At 39.3% G+C, this 21,894-nt stretch overlaps 1 protein-coding gene across 8 annotated transcripts in view; it reads left to right on the top strand.

Moving 5' to 3' along the window:
* LOC100351924 (leptin receptor) overlaps positions 1-21,894 on the top strand; it is a 134,644-nt gene that overhangs the window by 25,741 nt on the left and 87,009 nt on the right. For 7 of the 8 annotated variants that reach the window (XM_089300487.1, XM_089300485.1, XM_089300488.1 and 4 more), the window contains one exon: positions 12,188-12,247. In XM_089300487.1, coding sequence (XP_089156613.1) covers positions 12,208-12,247 — 40 coding nt within the window. In that variant the 5' untranslated portion in view covers positions 12,188-12,207. Of the gene's footprint in view, positions 1-9,369; positions 9,424-12,187; positions 12,248-21,894 lie in introns of all 8 variants that reach the window. The other variant, XM_089300483.1, reaches the window with a different exon arrangement.

Raw genomic sequence — 21,894 nt, 5'->3', positions numbered from 1 at the left:
CCTTCCTTCCTTCTTTCTTTCTTTCTTTCTTTCTTTCTTTCTTTCTTTCTTGACAGTCAGAGTGGACAGTGAGAGAGAGAGACAGAGAGAAAGGTCTTCCTTTGCCGTTGATTCACCCTCCAATGGCCGCCGTGGCCAGTGCGCTGCGGCCGGTGCACCGCACTCATCCGATGGCAGGAGCCAGGTGCTTCTCCTGGTCTCCCATGGGGTGCAGGGCCCAAGGACTTGGGCCATCCTCCACTGCACTCCCGGGCCACAGCAGAGAGCTGGCCTGGAAGAGGGGCAACCGGGACAGAATCCGGCGCCCCAACCAGGACTAGAACCCGGTGTGCCGGCACCGCTAGGCGGAGGATTAGCCTAGTGAGCCGCGGCGCTGGCCCACATAATTTCTTTCTATTTATTTATTTACTTACATAGATTTCATGTGGTGCATAGATACAATTCTGATTATAATGATAATTCCCTCCATCTCCTCATCCCTCCCTCTCCTCCTTTTCTCTTCCTTCCTTCTTTTTTTAAAGTTTGTGATAACATATTTTTAATTTACTTTAGTCACAGGCTTAATGATCCCTTTAACAAATAATTCAACAAGTACAAAGTAGAAAGCAGAATTGCTTTATTTTTTAAAAAATATTTAAAACATTTATTTGAAAGGTGGAGGAACAAAGAGGGAGAGACAGAGATGGGTGTGGGGAGTGGAGAGAGAGAGAGAGAGAGAGAGAGAGAGAGAGAGAGATCTTCAGTCTACTGGTTCACTCACAGAATGGCTGTTGGAACAAGTTCTGGGCCAGGCAGGTGCAGGGCCCCAAGCACTTGGGCAATCTGTTGCTGCTTTCCGAGGTGCATTATCAGGGAGCTGGATCAGAACTAGAGCAGCCAGGACTCAAACCAGCACCCATATGGAATGCTGATGTCAAGGGGGCAGCATTTAACCCATTGTGCTACAAAGCTGGCCCCCCTAGAATTGCTTTCTTTTTTTTTTTTTTTTTTTTTTTTTTTTGACAGGCAGAGTGGACAGTGAGAGAGAGAGACTGAGTGAAAGGTCTTCCTTTGCCGTTGGTTCACCCTCCAATGGCCGCCGCTGCAGCCGGCGCACCGCACTGATCCTGGCAGGAGCCAGGAGCCAGGTGCTTTTTCCTGGTCTCCCATGGGGTGCAGGGCCCAAGCACCTGGGCCATCCTCCACTGCACTCCCTGGCCATAGCAGAGAGCTGGCCTGGAAGAGGGGCAACCGGGACAGAATCCGGCGCCCCAACCGGGACTAGAACCCGGTGTGCCGGCGCCGCAAGGTGGAGGATTAGCCTATTGAGCCACGGCGCCGGCTCTAGAATTGCTTTCTTAACTCACAAGCTGTTTACAAGCTCCAAGACTTTTGAGATCATGGAGCAAGTTGTAAATGATTTTGTTTTGATGCATCACTTAAACACTGATTGAGACCACTCTTTATATTTAAGTAGAATTTGATAGATCAAAATAATACAACTAATCCTTTATATAAGAATTTAACAGTCTGATTTTTCTGAAAATTCATAATATGATCACTCAGTAGAATATAGACTTTGACTTTACTTTTGCTTGATGTTTATAGTAATAAATGAAAAGTTAGTGTAATGATTAATATGCTTACTGTGTTTTATATATAATGAAAATTGACTTATTGTTTGCAAATGCAAAAATCATGGACATATTATCATTTAGGTCAGATTACAAATGAGTCTTTATAGACTTTATAAAGATTTCTTCAGATGTTTGTGTATTTCAACATAGGTTTTCCCCACTCTTTTTTTTTAAAGACTTATTTATTTATTTGAAAGGCAGAATTACAGAGATGCAGAAGCAGAGGCAGAGAGAGAGAAAGGGAAACAGGGTAGTCTTCCACCCGCCGGTTCACTCCCCAGATGGCTGCAGTGGCTGGAGCTGTGCTGATCCAAAGCCAGAATATTTGTTTGGGTCTCCCACACAGGTGTAGGGGCACAAGCACTTGGGTCAGCTTCCACTGCTTTCCCAGGCCATAACAGGGAGCAGGATTGGAAGTGGAGCAGCTGGGATTCAAACTAGTGCCTATATGGGATGCCAGCACTGCAAATGGCAGCCTCACCTGCTATGCCACAGTGCCAGCCCCTTGCTCTTTCTAACTTCCTAAATAGCTGATAAAGTGTTCTCATAAACATGGGGGATAAGTATTATCTACATTAATTGATTCAACAAATAATTACAAACCCTTACTATGTTCTAGAGCATACATTCACACATTTTCAGAAGTCTAAGATGTCTGAGAAACATGGTATGTATTCTTTTTTTAGTGTTAAATTTATTTTATTGTAAATAGTCACAACAGATTCTCACATAGGAAACCAACAAACAAGATATATAGCATTTTTCAAAATGCACTGTTAGTATACAAATAATTTGTTAACCTCAAGAATTCAATTGAAATACACCAAGACCTGAAGAATCCTGCATATTCTGATTCAGGAAAGATTCAGGGGGTATGATGGTATAAATGAGCTGTGGTGAATTATGTAAATTTAAGAATTGCCACAATATACTCCTTTGTTATTACTTCTGAAAAGTAGGGTTACCAATAAAACACTAATCAGAGTTATTTTATTTAACTTTTATTTAGTAAATATAAATTTCCAAAGTAAAGCTTATGAATTACAATGGCTTTTCCCCCCATAACTTCCCTTCCACCTGCAACCCTCCCAACTCCCGCTCCCTCTCCCATTCCATTCACATCAATTATCTTTATATACAGAAGATCAATTTAGTATATATTAAGTAAAGATTTCATCAGTTTGCACCCACACAGAACATAAAGTGTAAAATACTGTTTCAGTACTAGTTATAGCATTAATTCACACTGAACAACACATTAAGGACAGAGATCCTACATGAGGAGTAAGTGCACAGTGACTCCTGTTGTTAACTTAACAAATTGATGCTCTTGTTTAAGGCGTCAGTAATCTCCCTAGGCTCTTGTCATGAGTTTTCAAGGCTATGAAAGCCTTTTGAGTTCGTGGACATCGATCTTATTTAGACAAGGTCATAGTCAAAGTGGAAGTTCACTCCTCCCTTCAGAGAAAGGTACCTCCTTCTTTGATGGCCCATTCTTTCCACTGGTATCTCACTTGCAGAGATCTATCATTTAGGTGTTTTTTTTTTTTTTTTTTTTTCCCAGAGTGTCTTGGCTTTCCATGCCTAAAATACTCTCATGGGCTCTTCAGCCATATCCAAATGCCTTAAGGACTGATTCTGAGGCCAGAGTGCTGTTTAGGACATCTGCCAGTCTATTAGTCTGTTGTGTATCTCGCTTCCCATGTTGGATCGTTCTGTCCCTTTTTTATTCTATCAGTAAGTATTAGCAGACACTAATCTTGTTTATGTGATCCCTTTGACTCTTAGACCTATCAGTATGATAAATTGTGAACTGAAATTGATCACTTGGACTAGTGAGATGGCATTGGTACATGCCACCTTGATGGAATTGGATTGGAATCCCCTGGCATATTTCTAACTCTACCATTTGGGGCAAGTCAGCTTGAGCATGTCCCAAATTGTGCATCTCCTCCCTCTCTTATTCCCACTCTTATATTTAATAGAGATATTTTTCAGTTAAATTTAAACACCTAAGAATAATTGTGTGTTAATTACCCATCTATTTGCTGCTTACAAGAAACACATCTTCCCAGCAAAGATGCATGCAGACTGAAAGTGAAAGACTGGAAAAAGATATTCCATGCCAACAGAAGTGAAAAAAGAGCGGGTGTAGCCATCTTAATATCAGACAAAATAAACTTTAACACAAAAACTGTTAAGAGAGACAAAGAGGGTCACTATATAATGATAAAGGGATCAATTCAACAAGAAGATATAATGATTATCAATGTATGTGCACCTAATTACAGGGCACCGGTTTATTTAAAAGATATGTTAAGGGACTTAAAGGTAGACTTAGACTCCAATACAATAGTACTGGGGGACTTCAATACTCCACTCTCAGAAATAGATCAATCGGACAGAAGTTCAACAAGGAAACAGTAGATTTAAACGACACTATAGCCCAAATGGATCTAACAGATATTTACAGAATTTTTCATCCTACACTTAAAGAATTTACATTCTTCTCAGCAGTACATGGAACCTTCTCTAGGATTGACCACATACTAGGCCATAAAGCAAGTCTCAGCAAATTCAAAAGAATTAGAATCCTACGATGCAGCTTCTCAGACCACAGTGGAATGAAGTTGGAAATTAGCAACTCAGGAATCCCTAGAGCATATGCAAACACATGGAGATTGAACAACATGCTCCTGAATAAATACTGGGTCATAGAAGAAATCAAAAGAGAAATCAAAAACTTTCTGGAAGTAAATGAGGATAACAGCACAACATATCAAACCTTATGGGATACAGCAAAAGCAGTGTTAAGAGGAAAGTTTATAGCAGTAGGTGGCCGGCACCGCTGCTCAATAGGCTAATCCTCCACCTGTGGCACCAGCACACTGGGTTCTAGTCCTGGTCGGGGTGCCAGATTCTGTCCCGGTTGCCCCTCTTCCAGGCCAGCTCTCTGCTATGGACCAGGAGTGCAGTGGAGGATGGCCCAAGTCCTTGGGCCCTGCACCCCATGGGAGACCAGGGGAAGCACCTGGCTCCTGGCTTTGGATCAGCGCGATATGCTGGCCGCAGCACGCCGGCCCCGGCGGCCATTGGAGGGTGAACCAACGGCAAAAGGAAGACCTTTCTCCCTGTCTGTCTCTCACTGTCCACTCTGCCCGTCAAATAATAAAAATAAAAAAAAAAATAAAAAAAAAATAAAAAAATATAGCAATAAGTGCCTACATCAAGAAATTGGAAAGGCACCAAATAAATAAGCTTTCAGTGCATCTCAAGGATCTTGAAAAACTTTAGCCAACCTGACCCAAATCTAGTAGAGGAAGAGAAATAATTAAATTCAAAGAAGAAATCAACAGGATTGAATCCAAAAAAGCATTACAAAAAATAAGCCAAACTAGGAGCTGGTTTTTTAAAAAAATAAACAAAATTGACACCCCACTGGCCCAACTAACTAAAAAAAGAAAAGACCCAAATCAATAAAATCAGAGATTAAAAAGGAAATGTAACAACAAATACCACAGAAATAAAAAGAATCATCAGAAATTGCTACAAGGACTTTTATGCCAGCAAACAGGGAAATCTGTCAGAAATGGATAGATTCCTGGACACATGCAACCTACCTATTCAGAGTTATTTTTAATAGATATCACCTACCTACTTTCATGTGGTTTATGAGATCAGTATCCTTAGTGTTCTGTTGTAAATTGGTTTACTTTGGAAGTGGACATGTGGGCCTGTGCTATCCCAATCTACAATTATATTTGCCTTATGATCATTTATTATTGTTATGATGGGCATTTGCTTATTCATTTTAAAAATGTTCCCATGCAATCTATCATGTTTCTGCCATGATAGATAGAGAACTTTGGCAACTATGAATGTTTTTTAAAGTGCAGCCTTAGTTTTTTTCTAGTGAGAATGACTAACCATTTCCTAACCATAACTCAACTCTAAGTATTGGTGATAGTGATTATATTTGCATGTTATATATCTGAGTTTTTTTAAAGATTTATTTATTTATTTGAAAGGCAAAGTTACAGAGAGGCAGAGAGAGAGAGAGGAAGAGAGAAGGGAAGGGAAGGGAAGGGCAGGGAAGGGAAGGGAAGAATGAGAGAGAAAGAGAAAGAGTGAGAAAGAGACAGAGAGAGTCTTTCATCCGCTGCTTTATTACCCAAATGGCTGCAATGGCCAGAGCTGTACCGATCTGAAGCCAGGAGCCAGGAGCTGCTTCTGAGTCTCCCACATGCGTTCAGGGACCCAAGGACTTGGGCCATCTTCTACAGCTTTCCCAGGCCATAGCAGAGAGCTGGGTTGGAAGTGGAGCAGCCAGGACTAGAACCAGGGCCCGTATGGGATGTCAGCAGTGCAAGCAGTGGCTTTACCTGCTACGCCTCAGCGCCGGCCCCAATATCTGAGTTTTTAATATAAGATGTCAATTCTACCTTCTGTTTGAATGACTTCTAAGGCACATGGTTCTTTTAACTGTCTATATATGTGGTGGAATGAGAAGGCCATGCCAAGATTGCTGCTAGCAACAGAAACTGCCAGAAAACAGGCTGTGATTGGATCTTTCAGAAACCACATGACAACAGATCCTGACTGACAACAGGCTGTGATTGAATGGCTTTGGAAACCACATAACAATGGAGCCTGACTGACAACAGGCTGTGATTGGATGGCTTCAGAAGCCACATGGCAACAGAGCCTGACTGGCAACAGGCTGTGATTGGATGGCTTCAGAAACCACATGGCAACAGGTTGTGATTGGTTAGGGCATAGACCACCATTTGACCGGATTGGCTGCCTTGGCTATATAAGCTGCTGTACCAACTGAAATAAACTAGTCTGCGGGCTGCTTGCCTCTGGTCTGTGCCTCTTGCCCCCACCACGCTCCTCCTCTCAGAACGAATCCACAGCAACATATATAGAATGCTTTTATTTTCTGAATTTTTGTGTTGCCCTAAAATTCAGATGTTGGAGGCCAGCACTGTTGTATAGCAGGTTAAGCGGCTGCCTGCAGTGCCAGCAATCCCTTATGGGCACCAGTTTGAGACCTGGCTGCTCCACTTTCGATCCAGCTCTCTGCTATGACCTGGGAAGGCAGCAGAAGATGGTCCAAGTGCATGGGCCCCTGCACACGCATGGGAGACCCAGAAGAAGCTCCTGGCTCCTGGCTTCAGATCAGCACGGCTCTGGCCATTGCGGCCAATTGGGGAGTGAACCAACAGATGGAAGACTTCTCTCTTTGGCTTTCTTTCTCTCTCTGTGTAACTCTGCCTTTCAAATAAATAAATAAATCTTAAAAAAAAAAAAAAACAGAGATTGAACCCTAGTAATCAATGCAATAGTGTTAAAAGATGGGGTCTTCAGGAGTGACTAGGTCAATATGTTGTGCCCAGATCGTTAGATCCCTGCAGAGACCCCCAGAGAGTCGATCACACCGAACTGCAAAAGCAAGGTTTATTCGGGAGTATAAGCCGAACAGGGACCCCATCCAACCAACCGGCACAGCGGAGGAAGGAGTGAGGCCCTGGTCTTTGTTAGGGAGAGCTTTTAAAGGAAAAAAGGGCTACATCAGCAGGAAAAAAGAGTTACATACAGCATGGAAGCTTTGGGTGCAGGGAGTTACTTTGTTTAGCAATCTCTACTGTGCTGTCCTGGTCTACTGAGCTAGCTGTCCCTGGTAAGCTTTGACATTTCTGGAATGCCGGAATGCCTGCTTTTACAAGGACTCGGGTCTACTATGGGAAACAGAGGCTGCTTTTTTTTTTTTTTTTTTTTTTTGACAGGCAGAGTGGACAGTGAGAGAGAGAGACAGAGAGAAAGGTCCTCCTTTGCCGTTGGTTCACCCTCCAATGGCTGCCGTGGCCAGTGCGCTGCTGCCAGCGCACTGCGCTGATCTAATGGCAGGAGCCAGGTGCTTCTCCTGGTCTCCCATGCGGGTGCAGGGCCCAAGCACTTGGGCCATCCTCCACTGCACTCCCGGGCCACAGCAGAGAGCTGGCCTGGAAGAGGGGCAACCGGGACAGAATCCAGTGCCCCGATCGGGACCAGAACCCGGTGTGCCGGCGCCACAAGGTGGAGGACCAGCCCAGTGAGCCGCGGCGCCAGCCTGTTTGTTTGTTTTAAAATAAAGTCACTTTGGTTCTTCAATAAGGGTGTAACCCTCACAAATGGCATTAGTGTTCTTAGAAAAGAGGCCCAATGGAACCTGACCACCCCTTCTTCTGTGTAAGGATGTGGGTAGAAAGCACCATCCAGGAGGAATGCTTATGAGCCATTCAGTTTATAGTACTTTGTTACAGCAACCTGTAAGAATTGACACCTACTTTCCAGGGGATTGTCAGAGAATATTATATCAAATGGACAGTTTTGTGTCCATCAGTGGCTCAATTTATGGAGCTATTCTTATGGGTGATTGCCTGAGGAAGGTGCACTGCATTTGTGAAAATTCAGGAAATCATAACCCGGGAGTTTGGGCCAAATTTCAGAGGGTTGGCTCACTCCTTGAAATGGTGAACCATAATTTTATCTGCGTGGATTTTTTCCTGGCAATTGATAGACTTCTGTTGCCAAATATACAATGAAGTTCATGTTCCAAAAAATGGATAACAATCACCGTTCTCAAGTTCTTGTTATAAAGCCAGACTTTCAAAAAGCTGAATTTGGATAATATTAGAATCGTTTTTTAAAAGATTGCTTTTACTCAGTTTGTCTTGTTGTAATGCAGCCCTTATTAGGAGACATTTCAAGAGAAAGTCCTGTCCTTCCTTTTGTTAATTCATTCATTCACTTCTTCATTCACTCTCTTAATGTATATGAAGTACCTGCTATCTGAGAGATGGGCTTATGTGTGAAGGACATAATGATGAAAGAAAAAAAACGAACATCCTTTGATCCAATGATGTTTACATTTCTACTAAGGGGTTATAGACAATACACAAGAAAAATAAAAGTGCCATTCCCATTAGTTAAGTAACAAGGAGAAAAAATTTAAGTAAAACAGCAAGTATGACATATCACAGTTGGGAAAACATAAACATTTTAGTTAGGATGGCCAGGGAAGGCTCCTTGGAGAAGCTGACTTGAACAAAAGGGAAAATAGTGGCTGATGAGGTCAGAGAGGCTATTGGGACCCAGGACCTTGAGGTCTTACCCAGGACTTGGATGTTTGCTCTATGTGACAAGGGAATTGCCATAGTGTTCTGAGAGAGACATGCTCTATGTATGCATTAACAAGATTAATCTGATTGCTGTGTTGAGAATAGATGAATTGAGGAACAAGGGCAGAAGCAAGGAGATCAGTTGGGAGAGTCTTCTCATAGTCCAAGGAAAAATTGATGGTGATTAGAGCAGTGATTGGCAGTATATGGGGCAAGAAATGACTGAGTTTTGAAATTCCCTTGAAACTCTGGTACTGTTAGGATGTTTGTGAGAATGTTAACCACTGAAGAAGCTCTCCAGGAAGCATTTCTTAGTGTTCTTAGTGTTTGAATTATTTTTACTCCTCCCACTCCTCCACCAAAGTGCTTATATTCTCTGTGAATGTATCTGACCATAAGAATGTTTAGAACACATGAATTACCCATGCTTAGGAAGCATATTCAACTTAATGGTATTTTGCATATTTAACTTACTTTGTCACTCTTCCATTAGTTTTCCCTTTGCTTGACATTTTATTACAGTTTCAAATTTCTGTCATTCTTTTTCATGTTTTTGAGGCTCTCCTAATATTCTTTTCTGTACAATTTAGGACATTTCTCTCATTTAATCTATGTGAGAAGCCACCTTTCACATTGTCTTAAAGGTAATGCTGGTATTCTTTTCACATTTGTGATTGTTCCTTTGCTATATAGGAAAGAAATTTACTACAAGATTCAAACCATCAGAATAGCTTGTGTTTTGCATTAAAGATAGGAATGTTTATTGTATGTAAGGAAAACAACTTACCTATTTGGTTATTAAACTCAGCAGATCAGTTGAGTTAAAAGTGAGTCAAATAACAGCAGACTCATAGAATGGCAGATGTCCTAAACAGCACTCTGGCCTCAGAATCAGCCCTTAAGGCATTTGGATCTGGCTGAAGAGCCCATGAGAGTATTTTAGGCATGGAAAGCCAAGACACTCTGGCAAAAACAAAACAAAAACCTAAATGATAGATCTCTGTGAGTGAGATCCCAGTAGAAAGAACGGGCCATCAAAAAAGGAGGTACCTTTCTCTGAAGGAAGGAGAGAACTTCCACTTTGACTATGACCTTGTCCAAATATGATCAGAGTCAGCAAACTCAAAAGGCTTCCACAGCCTTGAAAACTCATGACAAGAGCCTCGGGTGATTATTGATGCCTTAAACAAGAGTATCAATTTGTTAAGTCAACAACAATTTGTTAAGTCACTGTGCACTTACTCCTCATGTAGGATCTCTGTCCTTAATGTGTTGTTCAGTGTGAATTAATGCTATAACTAGTACTGAAACAGTATTTTACACTTTATGTTCTGTGTGGGTGCAAACTGATGAAATCTTTACTTAATATATACTAAATTGATCTTCTGTATATAAAGAGAATTGAAAATGAATCTTGGCCGGCGCCGCAGCTCACTAGGCTAATCCTCCGCCTTGTGGCACCAGCACACCGGGTTCTAGTCCCGGTCGGGGCACTGGATTCTGTCCCGGTTGCCCCTCTTCCAGGCCAGCTCTCTGCTGTGGCCAGGGAGTGCAGTGGAGGATGGCCCAAGTCCTTGGGTCCTGCACCCCATGGGAGACCAGGGGAAGCACCTGGCTCCTGCCATCCGATTAGTGTGGTGCGCCGGCCGCAGCGCGCCAGCTGCGGCGGCCATTGGAGGGTGAACCAACGGCAAAGGAGGACCTTTCTCTCTGTCTCTCTCTCTCTCACTGTCCACTCTGCCTGTCAAAAAATAAAAAATAAAAGAAAATGAATCTTGATGTGAATGGAATGGGAGAGGGAGCGGTAGTTGGGAGGGTTGCAGGTGGGAGGGAAGTTATGGAGGGGAAAAAGCCATTGTAATCCATAAAATGTACTTTGGAAATTTATATTTACTAAATAAAAGTTAAAAAAAAGTGAGTCAAATAGATTTTTGGGCTGAATTACTAGTCCTAAATTTAATTAAAACACTTAATTCAGTGATGTGTTGTATCTGTGACATTTCCTAATTTTGAAAGTTGCCCTGGGTTTATTTGATGAGAACATTTAATATCATAAGCAGGAAACAAAAGAAGTAGTGAGGAATTTGCTCACATTCAACATGATTAGATCTTGAGGTTTACAAACACTGAACTTGATTTCTAGAATCTAAACAAACATTGTTATGTCGGTATATATCAAACCAAAATTCTGATGAAAATTGATTAAAGTCTGAAAAACAAATGCATCAGACTATGAACTGTTTGTATTTACATACTTTCTTCCTAAGGAAATGTAAACTGTAAAACAGTTTTTTCTATCACTCATCACATGATGCCATTTCTCAGATATAGGTTGATATTTTAATGCTCTTATGACATATTTCTCACTGAATGTTTTATAATATTTTTGGGGATAAAAGTGTGATTTCTATTTTAAAATAAAATCTCTCAGACTCGTAGACACTTTGAAAGGGATTGTAGAGATCACCTAAAGGTCTGATTTGTAGATGCAAACCCTGAAGTCTATTATGTTGAAATCAAAGTCCAAGAGCTTGTTAGTGGACTCCTAACAACCAATTCAAGGCTTTAAAAAAAATCTTGGATTACTGACATTCAGTGAACTGAATCCCTAGCTCTATGAGATCATCAAAAAGACTGAAACATCAAAGTCATGTTTTCATTACAAGTCCAAGCCCAACATATTAAAAGGTTTATTACCATTCTAGTTAGTGATGTGCTAGTACATGGAATCTTCTGTGTGATATATTTCAAGGTGAGTAGAATTCATGGGAAAGCCTGTCTCTGCAGTCTCTCCTATCATTTGTATATACCATTATTAAGCCCTCAGACTTCCTGTCAATTACTTTTAACTCTCCTTTGTGAATATTACCTCATCTACAAATGAACAATGGGTTTCCAAAAGAATTCTGAAAAATTTCTCCCATTAGTGATAAGAAATGTGCCATAATTACCTCTGCTATAACCACTTGGCTTTGTGGTATCACAGTGATGATAAAAGCTTCAAAAAATAAGAGAAAGTTAAGCACTGAGCATGAAAAAATTGAAGTTTGTGATATTAATGATATTGGATTAGCTGTTACCTATTTAATCAGCATTTTGAATACATTAGTTAAATTGAACCTATCCTATAATTCCTGTCTTGATTTCTATGGCAAAAAGGAACTCTGCATTTTTAAAAATTATTTGGCTTATAGTTTAACTATGTACTACATATAGATTGTTCTCAGGAGTAAATTATAACTTATAGTTCAATGTGGGATGCTTCTCTGATATTGATGCAGACTCTTGCAAAGAATTAAAATGTAAAAACTTCTTTGAGAACCTTTTCCTTTAATGTTTTCCACAGATTGTGTATATGAGGTTTTTTTTGTGTATATATATATATGTTTTTGACTTACTGTTTTTCAGGTGCACATATCTGAAGTAAGATGATTTATCAAAAATTCTGCATGATTTTGTTACAATGGGGTAAGTTTGCTATTTTAATGCTCTTATGTAATGCTCATATATATGCTCATAATTAAACTTGCAAACTAAACGAAAGTATAAATGGGAAAATTAAAGTCTTCCTTACCTCCTGAAAACAACCTAATTGTGTATTCCTCTGGGATTTTAACAGACACACATTCTCTCTCTCTCTCTCTCTCTCTTTCTCTCTTTCTCTCTCTCCCCCTGTGTCTCTCCCTCTCTCTTGTTCTCATAATTGCAAAAATAGAATTGGTCTGCATTTTGTTCTGCATGTTTCCTTTCCCATGCAGCAGGTTTTCAGCTTATCACAACTGTTTTTCTTATCAGCTTTTACCAATGTGCTTGTTAATTTAATGGTCTTGTGACAATCCTGTATATGAGTGTATCTTAATTTATTTGATCAATTTTGGATCAGTAAATTCTTTTCTTTAGCAATAATAGTACATTGAAATCCATATATCTGTATCTTTATTTGGAAGCATATTTCTTTATGTTAATTCCTGAAGAGGAATTTACATGTTGAGTAGTACACACATTTTCCAATTTGATACTGTGATAGCTCCTCCACAGAGCATTGTACCATTTGTTGTCCCATCACGAATATGGGTACAAAAGAATGCTGTCCTATTACATTTCTGCCAAAGAAGCATATTATCATTCCTTTAACTTTTTTTCCTTTCAGAAAAGAAATATATGGCAGCTAATTTCAGTTTCATTTATTTGATTATTTATAATGTTGAGCAGTTTCTAGGCCATTTATATCGCTGATACAATTTTCTAGTTCATATACATTGATAATTTTTTACTACTTTTTATTGGCCTTAGTTGAAATTTAGAAATTTCTAAAATGTAATATATATTTAGCCCTATAAAAAGATCTAATAAAACGTATGTGTATAAAGAGATTTATTATGAGGAATTGGCTCATACAATTATGAAGGATGCAAAGTCCCAAGATCTGTAGTCAGCAAGTGGAGACCCAAGGGAGCCAATGGTGTAGTTCCAGTACAAGTTGAAAGGTGTGAAAACCAGGAGAGCTGATAATCTAAGTTCTAGTCTGAATGCTAGCATCCTCAAGACCAAGGAAAGGCTGCTTGAGGCCGTCAGGCAGGATCACTCTCTCTTATCTGTTGTTGTATTTGTGTCTTCAGTTGATTGGATGAGTTGCATTTTATTAAGGAGGGCAGTCTTCTTTCATTGGTCTAGCAATTCAAATGTTGATTTCATCCAGCAAGAACCTCACAGTCAAATGGAATAATGTTTGATCACATGTCTGGGTATTCTGTGGGCTCAGTCAAGCTGACACAGAAAATGAACCATCATATGCCTTAATGGGATGGTTCCAAGATGACAGAGTAGGGAGAGTGCTTACTGCTCTAGTCCAGGAGAAGACAGTTTAAACAAAGTGGAGAGAGTGTAGTCTCAGGGAAGAGTTAGGGAGAAAATGGCAGAGGAAATTCTACCAAAATTAGAGGGACACAGTGGACCTTAGTAGAAGGTATGGATGCCCACAGCTTGGGACTCCAGCAGCTGAGAGCCTACGCACCAGAGTTGGAAAGTGAGTTAAGACCAGACCACAGCAGCTCAAACCATTGGCGATAAAGCTGCAGTAAGATCCTAGAGGGAACCTGGCTTGGAGCTCCATGGGGAATAGTGTTCCTGCCAAATTAGAGGAGAAAAAAAAAAAAGGAAGGACACATTTCTCTCTCCTTGATCACTTTACAAGAGCATCCTGTAACAAGCCAATAGAGCAGGTGCCATTTTGGACATATGTAACAGCTGCACCAGCTTGTGTCCATACCCAGCAACCACCTTAATGGGGACTCCTGACTCTGGTGGGGAGAATTAACAGGGGCTAAGAGCCTGTGACTGTGTGAGTCTTCTGTACTGGGACTGTGAAAAAAACTGAGGGTGTGTGGGAGGACTCATGGTGTGGCTGGGACTTTGGGCAGTCACAGTAGGAGTCTCCACAAGGTCCAGGGTTCCTGGTTACCCGGTGAGAGACATTGCTAGGGAATCTGAACTTACACTGAGGACTGAACAGATTCTTTGTGTGATCCATGGGACAGAGTGGATGAATATTATATCCACTAGGGCAAGCACTTAGGCATTGGTCTCCTTTGAGGAGAGAAGCTCAGCTGAGCAGAATAAATGTCCTTCTGATTAAAAAAGAAAGAGAGAAGATTTACCATGCCAAACCTGGGTGTGTTACCTTAGGCATGCCCTTAACCCTGGAGAACTGAACAGAGCTCCCTAGCCACACCCACTACAAGCCTCTAAATATTTACTGAAAACAGACATTCCACGTATCTACAGTACATACAAAGATAAAAGCCACCATAACAACAACAACAGCAAAAAACAATGAGTATCTCCACAAACGCCGAACAACAAACACACCAATTCAAGAAACAAGAACAAGGAAGACAACATGACACCCCCAAAATAACACTACACTTCAATACTAGATTGTGAAGATGATGACATAGAAGAAATGGGAGAGGTGGAATTCAAAAAATTGATCACAAGATTACATAGAAGTAATCAGAAACAAATGCATGAACTACTGAAATTCGTACAGGACATGAAAGAAAATCCCATGAAATTGAGATCTTAAAGAGAAATCAAAATGAAATGAAGAATTCAATAGAACAAATATAAATGCACTGGAGAGCCTTAGAAGCAGAATTGGTGAAGCAGAAGAAAGAATATCAGACTTAGAAGACAAAGCAAATGAAAGTAAACAGTCAAACCAAAGACAAGAAGAGAAATTAGAAAACTAAAAAACACTATGTGGAATCTATAGGATACTGTAAAATGACCCAACATATGGGTTCTACGATTTCCTGAAGGCATGGAAAGAGAGAAATTATTAGAAAGCCTTTTTAGTGAAATAATAACAGAAAACTTTCCCAGTTTGGAGAAAGAAAGGGACATCCAAGTATAGGAAGCACATAGAACTCCTAATAGACATGACCAGAGAAGATCTTCACCATGACACATTGTAATCAAACTCACCACAATAAAACATAAAGAGAAGATTCTAAAATGTGCACAAGAGAAATGCCAGATTACTTTAAGAGGATCTCCAATTGCACACACAGTGAATTTCTTACCAGAAATTCTATAGGCTAGGAGAGAATGGCAAGATATAGTCCAAGTCTTAAGAGCAAAAAACCTGTCAACACAAAATATTATACCTTGCAAAGCTTTCATTTGTGAATGAAGGTCAAATAAAGACCTTCCATAACAAACAGAAATGAAAGAATTCGTAACCACCTGTCCAGCCCTACAAAAGATGCTTAAGGATGTGTTTCACAAGGAAACACAGAAACATGGTCATCTCTATGAAAGAAGGTAAAGGAAGAAAATCTCTCAAAGTTCAAAGAAAATTCAAAGTAAAAAATGGCAATATATTTAGAAAAATGGCAGGGCCAAGTCGTTACTTATTAATAGTCACCTTGAATGTAAATGGACTCAACTCTCCAGTTAAAAGACACAGACTGGCTTAATGGATTAAAAAACAAAACCCATCTTTTTGCTGTCTATAAGAAACACATCTCACCAACAAAGATGCACGCAGATTGAAAGTGAAAGGATGGAAAAAAATATTCCATACTAACAGAAACTAAAAAAGAGCTGGTGTAGCCATCCAAATAACAGATAAAATAGACTTTAACACAAAAACTGTTAAAAGAAACAAAGAAGGGCACTACGTAATAATTAAGGGATCAATTCAGCAGGAAGATGTAACTATTATAAATGTATGTGTACCAAATTACAGGGCACCTGGCTATTTAAAAGAAATATTAAGAGATTTAAAGGGAGGCTTACACTCCAATACAATAGTAATGGGAGACTTCAATACTCTACTTTTAGCAATGGACAGATCAACCAGACAGAAAATCAACAAGGAAACAGCAGATTTAATTGACAATATAGACTTAATGAACCTAACAGATATCTACAGAACTTTTCTTCCTACAGTTGCAGAATTCTCAGAAGTGCATGGAACTTTCTCTAAGATTGACCACATACTAGGCCATAAAGCAAGTTTCAGCAAATTCAAAAAAATTGAAATTTGTTGGTAGAAAGAAGCTAAAAATATTTTTACATTTTTGTGCTTTAGTTTGCTGGTTAAACATGCTAAACTGTGTTAGAGATTTAAGGGATGTTTCTAAATACATGTATTCTTAAAATTTATAGAAGGTATTGGTAAATATTTTCATAAGTTTTCATTTGATATTGTTATTGTCAAAAAGTGATCTGGGAAGCTTGACTTTTTCCCCCATTTCTATATTCTCTTCAATATTGTAAACTGAATTCATACTGAAGGACTCTCCAGGATGTACAGTTTGATTTTTGGATCTTATAAAAGGGATGACTAACATTTTATGTAATGATAGCATAGCCAGAGTGAGAGCTTAAATTATGATCTCATGGCTAGATATACCTAACCATGGACACAGTAAACGGGCAAAACCTTCCTTTCAGACCAAAGGAAGGGAAAGCTTTAAAATGAGGACATAGCTTTCCTCATGGGCATTGTCTACCTCACAGAAAACCACTACCATACCTGCCTGTGACTATAGACTTCTAGTTTAGGCCACTGAAAATTAGAGATGGGACTTGAGCACCTCCTCCCCCCTGACTTTACATCCTCTTGTCTGCTTTAACAAAAACCAGGAGGTAAAGAAAGCCAGGCATCAGAAGCAATGTAAAGTTAGGTGGCAGGCCAATTAATGGCTACTTTGTACAGTGATCTGCCGTCAAGGAGACCCAACAGGCCAGTCAACTGCATTGATTTATATGGAAAGCCAGGGTTTTGGCAGAAGTCAGATTATGAAGTGCCCTGGCAGCTCTGCCAGCCAAGAGTTTGGTCACTGAAATGGAACTACCCTGGAGTCGAAGGACTATAGGTCAGAGCCACAGACCTTGCTGGCTCTAAGCTGAAAAGCCCTCACTCATCTCAGCTTCCAAAGTAGCCACCACTTCTGAGAGGTTGGCCAAGTAGGGTCAGCAACACTGCCAGCAGAACTGTAAACTTCCTGTTAGATATGCCACCTGCCTTCATCTGGCCAGCTCTCTTCCCTGGCCAGCTAGGTAATGGAAGGCAACAGGGAGCCTTCCCAAGGGGAGGTTCAGACCTCCCTTAGGATGTACTCCATGTGAAGAGATGGATAGGTCGGGGCCTTATAACTGACAATGCCTTAAAGCCCACCAGATTATTATCAGGCCCCCTTCTGTCAGTTTCTATTTGCCTCTTAATTGGACTACTTATTCGTGGCTTATCACCTTTCTTAGGTCCTCCAGTAATGACTGTCTTTAGTTCTAGACCCTGTCTAGCTCACTTGGGGCCTCATTCCTTTGAATTCATAGCCTCTGCGCTAATATCAATAGTTCTGTTGGAACTGGGAAGGGGGGAAGGGAGGAGGAGGAGAGATGGGAATGTGGGTGGGAGGGCTGATATTGTGGGAAGAATAACTATATTCCTAAAGTTGTACTAGTGAAACTTATATTCCTTAAAAAATAAGTTAAGAAAATAACCCTTAACAATTCATTATGTTTGCAAATATTTTTTCACTTACCATTATTTGTTTTTAACTTTATCTTCTTTTTGCAATACTAAAATTTATGCACACACAACATTGATCCAATATACTTAGAAACAAGACCTATTAACATTTAAATATTTTAGTTGTTTTTAGGAAATGCAGCATTGGCGGGTGGGAAGGAAGTTATGGGGGGGGAGCCATTGTAATCCATAAGCTGTACTTTGGAAATTTATATTCATTAAATAAAAGTTAAAAACAAAAGGAAATGCAGCATTACTCAATTGTAAGCAAATTAGATAATAACAAACATCTTTATTTTCTATATTAGATGATAATATTTAAAATAAATGACCATGACACACAATAAGCTTAGTGTCAGATGAAAAAGGAGATGCCATTTTAAATACTATTCACTATTATAATCCTGACAAACTATTAACAAATATGATGCTATAAGGGGATATTATAAAGGGGTGGTGATTACACTGGAAATTTCCACCTTGAATATATCTCAACAATGCTATTAGAAATTAGATGTATACTAGTCTGTCTTCATTCCCATGGAGGGAATATACTCAAGAGAAAGCATTAAATGTTCCTTTAATGCCTCGTGTTCAACAGCTGTGACCCATAGAAGTTTTTGTTTTTAATCATCTACATGTTGACCATTACTTTTTTGAACAGTGAAACTTAATTTATTATTTATCCTGTTTCTAATTTTTCTTTTAAATTTATTTTATTTAAAAAAAGTTGACATAGAAAACAGTGTGTTTATTATTTGCAACATAGTGTTTTTAAGTCTATATGCAGTGTGGTGTGGTTAAGTCTAGCTAGTTAACAGATGCAGTCATCCCCCTAGTTACCATTTCAGTGGTGAGAACACCCAACAACTTATTTCTGAACATTTTTTTAAAAACACAGCTCATTCACCTTGCTGTGCCAGTCTCTTAAACTTATCCCTCCTATCTCAGCATAAATATGTATCCTTTGACCAACATTTCCCCTCCACCAACAATCCTGTCCTCTAGTAATCACCATTCTACTCTACTTCTATGAGATCAACTTTTTAAAATTCCACGTATGAGTAAAAACATGTGGTATTTGTCTTTTTGTGCCTGGTTTATGTCACTTAACTTGATGTCCCCCAGGTTTTTCCATGTTGTCACAAATGGTATCATTTCTTTCTTTTTCATGGCTGAATACTATTCTGTTGTTTACATACACTGTGTTTTCTTTATCCATTCATTCACGGATGGACACTCAAGTTGATTCCAAATCTTGGCTATTGTAAATAGTACTGTGGTAAACATAAAAGTACAGGTACCTGTTTGATAAACTGATTGCATTTCCTTTGGATATACACCTAGTAGTAGAATTGTCAGATTGTGTAGTGGTAGTTATAGTATTAATATTTTGAGGATCTTCCAGAATGCTGTCCATAATTGCTGCACTAATTTACATCCCATACAGTACACAGGGCTCCCTTTTTCTCCACATCCTCACCAACACTTATTATCTTTTGTCTTTTTGTAAGTCATTCTTTTAAAAGTATTTTATTTTAAATTTTGGTTAACACATCATACTTACACACTTTTTATTTGGTACAGTGTAATGTTTCAACACCTATTCACAACGTTAAGTGATCAGAGAAGGCAATTAAGCTTTCCATTTCCTTATCTTTTATTTCTGTTTGAAGCTTACTAACTCCTCAGTTCCATTTCTTTATACAGAATATAAAGTATTATCATGAACTATTGTCATCCCATCATACTGCAGAGCACCAGAACTTGGTACTGTCTCCTGGCTGTGTTTTGGTACCCATTGTCAAACCTCCCCCAGTTTGATAACAGTCATTCTTTCAGGAGTGAGGTAAAACCTCATTGTGGTTTTGATTTGCATTCCTTTGACAATTAGTGAAGTTGAGCAGTTTTTCATAGAACTGCTTGGGATTTGAATGTCTTCTTTTGAGAATTGGTTATTCAGGTGATTTGCCAGGTGATTTGTCTTATTTGCTATTTTGAACTTTGAGTTTGAATAGTAACTCTTTATCAGATGTACAGGGTCTTCAAAAATTCATGGAAAAGGTATGTTTTGAAAAAACAATGCGTGGACTTCAAATTTTGTTTTGCACCAAAATAAATTCATACTAATTTGTCATCACATGGTTAAACAGGATCTAGTTTAAGAAACTGAGAAAGATAAGACATTGATTTGAAAACAGCCTCTGTTACAGCAACTTAAGTTCTGTTGATGCTGAGCGAGAACAAACTCCAATTTATGGTGAAGCTTGGGTGGGAAAATGTTGAAAAGTCACTTACACTTTCCAAAAAGTTTATGAGAACGATGCTCCAAAGAAATTGATAATTAACAAAAATATAATTTATTTTAAGAAGGAACAAGACAATGTTGTAGAAGCCTGCAGAAGCAGACCACCCACATCAACTTCTAAGAGAAAAACGAATCATATTTGTGCCCTATTTGAAGAAGATCAGATCAATGATTAGCAGAAGAAATAGTAATCAAACTTTCTACCAAATAGGTACCAAAAATTTTGCGCCTAGATTAGCTGAAGACACAAGTGAAGCCTTCAGTGGAAAATGTATACAAAGGGGACCAAGGTACTTATGCTTCCTTCAAAGCGTTGGAACAGGAGCTAAATATGGATTTACCAGTATGATACTGAAGAACAGCACAAAGAAATGGCTACCCAGAGATGGAAGAGATCAAGGCAAAGCCAAAGCACACTAGCCAGAAGCAAAAATGATGGCAATAAATTTTTGTGATCCCCAAGTATTTTTCTTGGTGACTTTCTGGAAGGCCAAATTGTGAGAATGTTTTGAGAAAGTAAGCCAAAGCTTTATCAGAAATACCTTGGGAAAATTTCCCCAGAGAGTTCTTCTCCATCACAACAATGCTTCTGCCCATTCCTTTCATCAAACAAGAGCAATTCTATGAGAATTTCAGTGGGAAGTCATTAGGCATGCTCCTTACAGTCCTAATTTGACTCCTTCTGGCTTTTGTTTCCTAATCTTAAGAAATCTTTCAAAGGACATCCATTTTTTCCTCGGTTAGTACTTGGAAGAAGATTGCATTGACATGGTTAAATTCCCAGGGCATTCAGGTTTTTAGGAATGAACGAAATGGCTGCTATCATCACTCCCCAAAGTACAAAAATGTCTTTAGCTTAATGGAGATTATGTTGAGAAATTAGCTTTATACATTTTATATTTATCTTTTAATTCCATTTCATCCACAAACCTTTTGATATCCCCTCATATTGTTTGCAGATACTTTCCCCTGTAGCTTGTCTCTTTACTCTGTTGATTGTTTCCTGTGCTGTGACGCCTTCTAGGTTGACGTGATCATGTTTGTCTACTTTTATTTTTGTTGCTGTGCTTTTCAGCTCATATCCAGAAAACCATTGCCTTCATCAATGTCATGGAGCTTTTCTCTCTTGTTTTCTTCCTGTAGTTTCATAGTTACGAGTCTTATATTTAAGTTTTTCCTAATCTAAATCTAAATTAGATTGTGTTCCAAGGTTTTGGCAACTGTTACCTGTGTGCTGACCAGTTCTGATCTCTCTGTTGCTGCTTGACTACAAAGGGGCTCTTATAACCTTCCCTGCTAGTATTCCTTGTTGTGCATATGATCTTTTTCATTGCAGCTATCTGTATCCTACTGTTGAGATGAGCTCTGCTATTATAGTTTTCCAAAAAACTATACCACAGGGACTATCAAGCAGAAATAACACATTATCTTTTATATTTTAAAGATTTTGTTAGCACAGAGAGAAGGCTCTGATCTACTGGTTCAACAGCCAGAGCTGAGCCAGGCCAAAGCCAGGAGTCAGGTCTCCCATGTGGTTGGCAGGAAACCAACTATTTGGGCCATCACTAATACCTCCCAATTTGCATGTTAACAGGAAACTGAAAATAGAGGTAGACACTCTGATTTGAGATGTGGATGTCCCAAGTGATCACTCTCTCCACCTTTGTTTAAAAGATATATTTATTCATTTGAAAGACAGAGTTACAGAAAGTGAGAAAGAGAGAGATAGAGACACAGACAGAGAGAGAGATCTTCTATCTGCTG

The sequence above is a fragment of the Oryctolagus cuniculus genome, chromosome 7, assembly GCF_051225735.1.
Source record: "Oryctolagus cuniculus isolate XC-2025 breed Fujian yellow rabbit chromosome 7, ASM5122573v1, whole genome shotgun sequence".
Taxonomy (NCBI): Eukaryota; Metazoa; Chordata; class Mammalia; order Lagomorpha; family Leporidae; genus Oryctolagus; species Oryctolagus cuniculus.
Note: the sequence above shows the minus strand (reverse complement) of the source record. Positions and strands in the feature narration are given on the sequence as shown.